This window comes from Sinocyclocheilus grahami, unplaced genomic scaffold (assembly GCF_001515645.1).
Source record: "Sinocyclocheilus grahami isolate Dianchi unplaced genomic scaffold, SAMN03320097.WGS_v1.1 scaffold1329.1, whole genome shotgun sequence".
NCBI classification, from domain to species: domain Eukaryota; kingdom Metazoa; phylum Chordata; class Actinopteri; order Cypriniformes; family Cyprinidae; genus Sinocyclocheilus; species Sinocyclocheilus grahami.
The window spans coordinates 252,919-263,492 of record NW_015506508.1 but is presented as its reverse complement, the minus strand read 5'-3'; the positions used below and the strand labels follow the sequence as shown (position 1 = coordinate 263,492).

Below are 10,574 nucleotides of genomic sequence, written 5' to 3'. Positions count from 1 at the left end.
TAATTATTCATATTTCCTGTCGTTGAGCTAAATTCGCTACAATGTCTCTGCTATTTGTGTCTGGCATGACAGATATTCACTCTGCAAGAAAAGTCACACAACTGGAGCGATAATGTTGCGCAGCGAATAATGAAATAATGCAACTTTCTTTTTATTTCCAAACCATTACATAAATTACGCTCTGACAGGTTAGATTCAGCGTGGACCAGTGTTACTTCAGCACTTTTGTGGCTTCACCCCAGCATTACGAACATGCAAGACTTATGAAACAAAGACATAAATAAAAGACACAAAACAAATTTAGAAAAACAACAATGATAACTGATGAGACTAAGAAGGAATTGGGAATACAGTAATTGTAATACATGTTTTTCAGATCCCAGAGAAATTATTAATGATTTGTTTTTGTTAAAACTAAAAACAGATGATGATGACGACTATTATACAGACTCTGAAGAGATTGTGTCACGTACGCTGTTTCCTGAGAGTTGGATTTGGGAGGAGATTGATCTACCCACTTGCAGAGAAAACCACTGGTTTGTAAGAGTTTGTGTTTCTTTAGACAGCAGTATTGTACTGAACTGAATCAAGTCAGTCTTTGCTTGTGAGATGAAGCTTGTCTATGATTTTCTATCTGTCTCTTCCTCATATTCCAGTGGAACAACATCAATCACAAAGGAGATCTTCCTGAGAGACTCTATCACTACCTGGCAGATCTTGGCTGTCAGTCTGTCACCAACACTTGGTAAGGAGAAGCTGCAAACCCAGAATACATGCTCTGAACATCATCACCATCATCATCATCATCATCCAGGAGCTGCTGCTTTAAATCCTTCTGTGTGTCTGTGTTCCTCCTCAAAGGCATCTGTGTGGCAGAACCTGAGGAGATGGTCGTTTTTAAGAGATTTTTCATTGACCTAAAGATACCTTACTCAGCTGTGCGCGGCGAACAACTGGAAATCAAGGCCATTATTCACAACTACACCCCAATGCATCTGAAGAAGGTAGATTTGATTTATAGAATTAAAAATCATTCAGTTTGTTATGTATGTTAAAGCCATGTGGACTGTAGTTAACATTTCTGATGGAGTCAAATAATTTACTAATGACAGCATGCATGTATCCGGAGACTTATTTGAGGTTTATGAGCTGCTTGTGACAAACTGAAGAAAAGTGTAGGATACTGTCCTGTGCTAAAACAGAAATATATCCCATCATCACACATTTCATGTTGGATTTATTTTTGGTGACGTTTCCTCTGGATATTTAAGTGATTTGAGTCTCATTCTCCTGTTTTCACCAGGTGCGTGTGGAGTTCATGGAGACAGAAGATGTTTGCAGCTTTGCCAGTAAGAAAGGCAAATACAGAACAACAGTATCTGTTGACAAAGGCTCCAGCATAGCCGTTTCATATGTGATTATTCCCATGACGCTGGGAAGTCATGATATTGAGGTGAAAGCTTCAGCATTTGATTTCTCTGATGGAGTGAGAAAGCCGCTGAAGGTGGTGGTACGTCTGATGGGAATCAGTGATTGTCACTTGTAGCATTTGTTTTATTTGATTTGGTTATTTGTTAATATTATGATTAATAGATCATGTTTTGAATAGATAAACTAGAGCATCATGGGTAGTTAACAGTCTCTCTCTCTCTTTCAGTCTGAGGGTGTGCTGATTCCATTACAAAGAGAAAATGTGGAGCTCAATCCTGTTAAAAATGGTGAGATTTACTGTGAAGCACACAATAACATCACTCTGTTACACTTCCACTATACAACACTGCAGACATTAAACGTCTTGCCAGTTATGAAAAAAAATTAAATCCAGAGATTACAATGAACTCCTGCTCTTTTCTTGATCATTACTCACCAAAATCATACAAAATATGATCAGCTCATGACTCGTGACTCTTCCTCCATCTTGCTGTTCTTCTCTGTTTCTCTTCCCAAATGGATCAGGGGAAAACCCTTTAGTTTTTAAAGCTGACATACCAGCTGATCGTCTTCCAGACACACCTGCTCTCACGTACATCTCAATTACTGGTAAGGAAAAAGACACTTTCAAGTATGTGTAGTGATTATTTCTTTATTTATTCTCTATTTATCTCAAGAGATGAAGTCTATATCTACAGTCATAATGTTCATGGCAATTTTTATAGTGCTTGTATGAGGATTCTCTCACAGTACTTAATGTTGGGGCTGGTTTGTAATAATTGCAGTTCTGTCATCACAACTCTCTGAAAATTTAGCATGGTAATATACATGTGTTTGGTGAATGTCACTGAGTTTAAGAATATAAACTGCTGCATCAGCAGACATGCATATATCCGCACACATAGAAAGAATAAAAACAAGACAGAACAGAACAAAACATCCCCAAACAAGCAGATCTATCGCTAAGACATATGTACTGCTGCTGCTCCGAAGAGTCATGTGAATCGCATGTATTACTATCTATGTGTGCATGGGCTATACATGCTGACCGGCTTAACACTAGTTAGAAACTAACAGAAATGTGTAGCTAACAAATACATGTACATTGCAAGCTGATGAGACAATAAAAAAACAAGCAACCACCTGAAGCAAAATATCAGAATTCAAAGTCATTTGTTATTTGTCATTGACATATACTCTTATTTGAATAATAAATCCATTGGGTTCAAGGTTCAAATGCTTTACCTTTAGGAGCGATAAAAAAACACTTATACGCTTAGTATTTAGCTCTTACATACAAATGCAAGACTGTTAAAGGGGTCATATGACATTGCTAAAAAGAACATTATTTGGTAACACTTTATTTCGATAGTCCACTTTAGACATTCTATTAATAGTAAGTAACTTAGCAACTACATGTCAACTAGTAGTTAGTAGAGTATTAGTAGACTATCTGCTTAATATCTTCTAACTATTTCTTTGTCAACTTATTCTACTAACCCTAAACCTACCCTAAGTCTACTCTGAGAGTTAGTAGACATGTAGTTGCAAATTAATGAGAATTAGTTGACATGTAGTTGACATGTAGTTACAAAGTTACTTATAGTCAGTTTAAGGTTAAAAACACATTATTTTCCACATAATGTACATAATTGCCTCCATGCCCTGCCTTTCTGAAATGCGTAGATTTTTACAAAGCTCATTGGTCTGAAAAGCGAGGTGTGCTGTGATTGGCCAGCTATTCAGTATGTTGTGATTGGCCGATTACCTCAAGCATGTGACGGAAATGTTACACCCCTTACCATATTGTGATGCTGGTTTTGTGCTGAGACAAAACCAGTAAAACACATTATAAACGAGACATTTGTTGCATCCAGTGGGGACATAATTACAGATTATAATGACTTATACTGTCTTTTTATGCGTTGCATTGCATATCGTGCTGCGTAAACATAAAACCATGTCTGCATTTGTGATCGGAGAAATGACAAACAACAAGCGCTACTCTACACTGCTCAAAACTCGTATTTGAATCGTCAGTGGCAAATTCTTTAAATGTGAAAATGTACTTACAGGCTGTGAGTCAGAAGCACCAGACTGTCCTGGCAAAGTTGGAATTGCCCCACTTTATAGAAACAGACACCGTCATTGTAGGCTACTCTCCCAGGAAACAGTCCTCATCCTCCATAAAATGTGCTGCACACATCTGAATATTTGGGTTGAAGTGTTCTGGAACAGGGTTGTAAATACAACTTAACCACTGATTTGTAGTCGTGTCCTCTTTTGGAAGACCAAACAAATTAGTTTCGCTTTCACAACGAAAAACACAGCGGTCTAGCGTGAGGGGAAGCCCCGGCTTAGCGTGCGATGAGGCCGGGATAGAGTGAGCTGAGGCCGGGCTAGCGTGAGGTGAAGCCCCAGCTTAGCGTGCACTGAGGCCAGGCTAGAGTGAGCTGAGGCGGCGGGGTTGAGAACGGTGCGCCCGGCGGATCCGACGAATGAGCGGCAACCACATGTGACGACCCCGGTCTGAACTCCGCTTCGTCCACGGTGAAAGTTGTTGTATTCCCTCAGCGACCAGCACAGATCAGCTCTAGGCATGACGAAACGGATATCGTCCTCCTTTGGAAGACCAAACAAAGTAGTTTCGCTTTCACAACAAAACACACAGCGTCTTCACGACATGGCTGCAGCGTCAACAATACTACAGTGAGAATAAAAGTTACGCCTTCTTTCTTTGCGTGAACATTTGTGCGGCGTTATGCAAATCTTCCCACATAGTGAGTTAGAACGAGCCGTTTTAGGTAGGCGTGGCTGACTCTGAAATTTTATAAAGAATATCTCTTTGGATTTGAGACTTTAGTCTTTGCAACTTTACAGATCTTCTTTATGCACCAAGAGCTTGTAACACTTCAAAGAGAAAGGGAAACTTGAAATCGCATCATATGACCCCTTTAATATGCATAATATGGAGATTTACTTGTAAATATTAATATGCATTTCTATAGCCCTGGCTGATTTTAAAATATAATTTTGGCAGCCCCTGAAATGGGTTGTATTGACAGTACCTGAGCAGTTGAAGAATACGCTACAGCGCTCATTCAAAGACGCATTGCATTTATTGCTTGGACGGAGCAAGGACACCTAAAATGCATGTGTAGATTCAGTCGAGTGATAAAGTTTACCCTCTTCAACTTAATGCTGTTGAACTGAAGTTACAGAGCAACTTTAGAACTATTTTCTAAAATTACCATTTATAGCAATACAACGGTTCTGTCAGATGCGCGTGAAAGCTGCATGTGTTACTATAACAAACACTGCTGTTTTCTTTCAGAATCATCATTGGCTGGTAGAAATACAAAAATAGGTTACATAACAGTTTTTACTAAAAATGAAGACATGGTAAAGGTGTGAATAATTACATTTTAGACACATTGTCAGTAATTTCACTAATGAAATAAAGCCCTAGGCGAACTGTCGTGCGTCTTTGATCAACACACAGTGGTGTTTCATTAATGAATCCACATTTTTAAACGAATCGAGTGAATCAATTATTCAGTGAACCATTCATAAAGGCAGTCACTTGCTTCGTTTCTGAATAAATCAGCTGTTTGAATGAATCGATCCAATGAATGACTTAAGACAGGTATTTGCCACCACCTGGCACTTTTAGTTGTATATAGAGTATACATATATATATATATATAACACAATGACAACTATTATCTTTAACAATAACTTTTTTTTTAATACCCCGCTGATAAGTCAGGTGACGGAGAGGGGTTACGCGAACAAAATTCTGAGTTTTGGCATTCATTTAATTCTACCCCAACTTAAAGTAACATTGAAACCGAACATGTCTTTCTGACAAGCAAAATGCTGCTTCTAATGTAAAAACAGGAAAATGGGAGTGCCTTAAACAGTCAAATACATGATATCCAATCAGCTTAACTCATCTTTTGCTGTTAAAACTGACTGCATCCACACAAGCAGCCTGCATGTGATAGGATACCCACTGAATATACTGCTTTAGCAAATCATGCTGCTGTTCAATGTATCTTTAAAGTAGATCTTCACTTAATAGCATGAAGAGCAAATATTGACACGGACTGTACATTGAGATCGATTTAAACTCTCTTCGATACAGACACATAACCTGTGCGAGTTGTTTCATGTTTAAAATACGAGCAAGAATGCAAATTTCCCTGAATATCCAAACGATGGCAAATGTGACATTAATTTTTGCAACAGTTCAACAAAAAATATAATATTAAGTGAACATTTTACATTTTAAAGGTAGCCTACATTTTAGAACAGAATATTGTCATGTTTGTTATATTTTGCAACAAAATAATAATTGTTCCAACGAAATCCGTATCATCTGGTGTGCGTCTCCAAGCAACATACAGCGGTGTTTAGCAGAGGTGGACAATCCAGGGGTCAGAAAGTAAAAGTCCTGCCATATGTTTATTCCACCCATGAACTCAGCAGCTGATTTCACCAGAGGAGGAACCAAGTAGTTCCTTTCAAATCACAAACGAGTCTCCAGTCATATCCCAAGTCCTCAAAGAGTTAAAGTTAATGAGATAATTAAGTGACTAATTAAATGATGATTGTGCATTAGTGATGAACAGCTGCTGTTATTGAGAATTACAGAGGATCAGATGCTGATGTTTTATTGGTTAAAATGATGACACCATCATGGAGATCAGTGTTTGCTTTAGTTGTGCTCTTGACCCGTTTTGTAATTGAAAGTGGTTTGGAGGCGCCAGTGCAATCACTTGCGTTTTTTTCTTATGAGTGGAAATTTAGCATACGCCATCATTTTTGTTCATAAAGGTAAGAGTAATACATCATTAGGTATTGTAAAGGGTCTACTTGTATTTGTGTGCACTCATAAACAGTATCAACAAAATCCTGTGCTTTTGTAAAATTATTAAGGAAAACAAACAGGATGCGCTTTCTGTTGTCTTGATCTTGAGCAGGAGCTTCACAATGATGAACCGAAACTCAGCGAATACTTGCCTTCTTACAGACATGATAAATATATTTAATAGAATGCTTTAAATACTTTGAAACAAAATAATTCAAATAGAAAAAAAAACTCTTTCATTATATAGGCTAATCCATAAATATGTATTTCTCTCTAAAGGCGCACATCCTGAGGAGATGAGTCAGGATCGTCAACTTCATCTTGTGACACTGACTCAGAAAATACTAGTTCATTAATAAATAATTCAAATATCTCATTATTTTATTTATTTATTTTTTTGTTTTTTGGGCTTCTGTGCCAAGAGTGTGTTTGCATGCAGTACAAATAGCCTATGGCGGCATTTTAGTACCATGTTGAAAAATAAGATTAACATCATAATATTTTAAGAATGAAGTCAAAATTACGATAATAAAATCAGGTTATAGGCCTATTGCGTGAAGTTAATGTGAGAATTCCACCTATACTAAATAAAAAATAAATAAATAAATACAAATAAAAAGTCTGTTGCATCCAACCTGTCATTTTTCACATTTAACATAAAAACAGCAATAAAAGGTAGGCTCATTGACGTTTTTTTAAACTCTAATTGATCGATTTCATGAAACATTCGTTTGTATTAAATTGTTCAGATGTTTTCAACATGCATTCAAATATTTATTCATGTTTACTTCGTGCTGCAAATATTAAAGATGAAAATGTCATTGATTCACATGCTGCTTGAACTGAGACGAATATAGGATATAATACGAATATATCTCACTACAAATTTTGAAGCGTAAAAACATATTTATTGTTTGTAGCCTAGTATTGTATTATAAAATTGACAGAAGGGTGACACTTTGTGTTTTAATATAAGTAACAAAGCACAAAGCTTATTGCGATTATTGGGTGGCTTGCATGCTACAATTGATGAATGGACGTTAAATATTATTTCCAAGCATTTATACCGTAAATAAAACAGCTTGTGAATACACCTAACGTTAATCACTTCAGAAAAATCAACAATAAGTTTACCGAGTTGGAGCCAATAACGTTTGGGGGGACCCAATAAATTTTTCTGCATATGGGCCCGGGGCTGACTTGCTATGCCACTGCTGTAGGCTATAGCATACATCAATCTAAAACACAGCACTCAAGTTTAAAGAAATTCAGCTTCTAAAAACAAGTGTCTAGACCTTGCGGTTTAAAAAAAAAAACTTCCACTGACCTGTCTCGCGACCAAAACACTGTCTGTGTGAACCCAGTATTCTAATAGTAGCCGGCAGGTTTGGTTACGGTCCGACAAATACGTGAATGGGCCACATAAGTTTTTTGTTTTGTTTTAAAACTCAGAATACTTTGTGCTACGTCATCGCCCTCTTTCGTTCCCAGCAAGCAATTTTGCGTTTAAAAGACGTCTATTAGACGTCTAAATATAGCCTAGACGTCTAGGCTAAAACAAGGCTACATTTGGGCTGTCAGTGAAAATCTAATAGACGTCTAATCATAGCCCATTTATAGACTAGTCATGAATTAGACGGCTATTAAACGACTACATATATGTCTAATAGACAACAAAATGGCAATCCATACATACAGCTTTTATTAAGAAAAATAAAATTTTTAACAACTTGGACAACTTAAGACAATACAAAATTATATAAATACAAAATGATTAATGACAAAATAAAATGTTATAAATACAATACACTTAAATATAAATATTATGATAAAAAATTCTGGAGTTTTAACAACTTAAGATAATAAAAATATAAAAATGAAAAAAAATAAAATATTTAAAAGAAAAAAAATCTAATACAAATCAAGAGCATGTTATCACATAGCCGGACTATATCGGGTCTATACTTAACCGAGACGTTGAAATGATGGCTATTGCTTGATGGGGGAAAGGTTAGTCATTATGTAATACAGCATGTGGTGTATGCCATGCCTCATCTTAGGTTTTTGTTAATAAATGTTTTGTAAACTAGTTTGTCATTATATCTTACTGTTTTATTGTTGTTGTGCTTTTTAATTAAAAATAACAATGAATCCAGCTTTTGTTTTAGTCTTAAAAAGTGAAAAGTGTATAGATGTATGCAAAACAGACAATTATCTTTTATTGTAAAACGTGACAAGGTCGCGAAATCGAAAGTGAAATCATCCGAAGCTAGGTGTTCTGTCGATTTGTGCTACCCTGTCAGATTTTTCTACCTCATATTAAACAGTGTGTAGTACAATTCGACAACGAAAAATGCTACCTGTAAAATTATGGTTTATTAACGTCTACACCTACCCCAACCCTAAACCTACCCTTACAGTAATGCAAATACAGTAATTATGTTATATTCGCGGTTGTGGCTAGAAGGGACACAGCAAAAGAAACCAACAATAAAAAAAAATTTCTACCTATTAGATTGTTTTATTAAAGTCTACACCTACCCCAACCCTAAACCTACCCTTACAGTAATGCAGATAGGCCTACATTAAATATTGTTGTTCAGCGTAATATTGATGTGCGCATGCGCAGTAAACACTGTTAGGACAAAATTGTCAGGTAAGATCAAATGTCAGGACACCTTGTTTATAACATAGCAAAAGAGGAAAAAGAACAGGTTGAATGTTAACCAGTTTCATTTCCATATATCTATAAACTATGATAAAAGTTCATCAGCATGCACTGATTGTAGCATGTTGTAGCAAAAAAAAAAAAAACTGAGAAAGTTAGTCGCAAAAAGAGCGGCCAGTGGGAGGAATGAGTCTGGAGCCCAGAATTGCCCAGCTCCCACTGTCAAAGATCTAGCACACCCTCAGCACCTGCCTTCAAAATTCTCTGGCGCCGCCCCTGCCCAACCTGTATCCCGAAGCTCTCAACATCCCAGTCATCATATTTCTACCATACACAGAGCCGCAAACAGGTCGAACAACTGCCGTGCGTAATCTAAACGATGAATGTTCCTCGATATGCAGAATTTAGAAATGGAGGAAATACTGGAGCCTCTCCCGAGTCCACAGTTAATGGAGGTCTGATGATTAATTATTGCATGGTCAGACGTGCCAATGCATAGGCATAGGGCCAATACATACAGAGTTCTGGGTAAATACATCCACATCCCCCCCCCCGCTCCGCCACTGGTACGGTCCAACCGGGAGCGCAAAACAGAGAAGTGGAAAATCAGAATAATAAGTAAATTTTTGATGTTAGTTCAAAAATCAGATTCGTAACTCGTAAAATTGAAAATTAAAATGAGAGACAATTATCCGTTTGTAAATTGCTCCAAAAAAATTGAAAATGAAAGTTTGAAGCCAACTTTTCATTTGGTTCATTTTGATGGTGCGAATTGAACAAAGAACTGCAAAGGGTTTCACAATCAGGGTATCATTCTATCATTCGGTTTTTTTTATTTAATACTGAGAGTAGAAAAATGAGAAAAAAAACGAAAAAAAACGAAAAACAAGAATTCAGCTTAAATTTTCGTTTTTCCTTCAGGGGTAGAAAAATGAATAAACAGCTTGAATATTCGATTTCTACACATGGGCGGGAATTAAACACCCCTTTCTGCTGATTGGTCAGCCGAGGATCAAACCGTGCCATCATCAGTTCTTCTGCAGTATCACGCAGCAGAATAAAAGTCCACTGCTGCTGCAGTTGTATTGATTCTTTACACATTTATTGCAACTACATTTAATCTTTTTTCATCAAACAAACGGGCTAATGAATAGCTCGACACAGCTCATACCGGGGCAGAGTCTAGACAGGGCTTTCTTCTGTGTAGATATAAATTTTATTCTTCGCATCAGCTGGCAAAGCAGGGTATGACATGACAGCTGTCATAGCCTACCCTGCTCACCCAGTAAGTCTGTTTGTTTAATTGATTAATTCGTTTCAAAATAAATATTTTAAACACTAAGACAAAAAGGAAGGAATAATAAATTGGCTTGGGAAAATATAGGCCTATAATGTTCACGCAAGAACTGTCATTTTGACTGACAACCAGAGAACAACAGATATTAAATAGCCTACTGTTAGAGTTTTATAATGTAGTCTTGTGTTTTATTAAAATTGATTATAATTGATATGATATCTCAAAATGATATGCACTTGTGCGCGGCGTGAGCCATAATTTTTTTCCACTCAATTATGTCGTAATAACGAGATGTTATTATGGCA

General features: G+C 36.8%; 1 protein-coding gene across 3 annotated transcripts in view; it reads left to right on the top strand.

Moving 5' to 3' along the window:
• Window positions 1-309: 309 nt before the first annotated feature.
• Window positions 310-10,574, top strand: part of LOC107569283 (complement C3-like) — a 29,751-nt gene continuing 19,486 nt past the window's right edge. For all 3 annotated transcript variants that reach the window (XM_016255337.1, XM_016255336.1, XM_016255335.1), the window contains exons 1-6: window positions 310-536; window positions 657-745; window positions 862-1,004; window positions 1,304-1,510; window positions 1,658-1,718; window positions 1,957-2,040. In XM_016255337.1, the coding sequence (XP_016110823.1) occupies window positions 325-536; window positions 657-745; window positions 862-1,004; window positions 1,304-1,510; window positions 1,658-1,718; window positions 1,957-2,040 (796 nt within the window). In that variant the 5' untranslated portion in view covers window positions 310-324. The remainder of the gene's footprint in view (window positions 537-656; window positions 746-861; window positions 1,005-1,303; window positions 1,511-1,657; window positions 1,719-1,956; window positions 2,041-10,574) is intronic.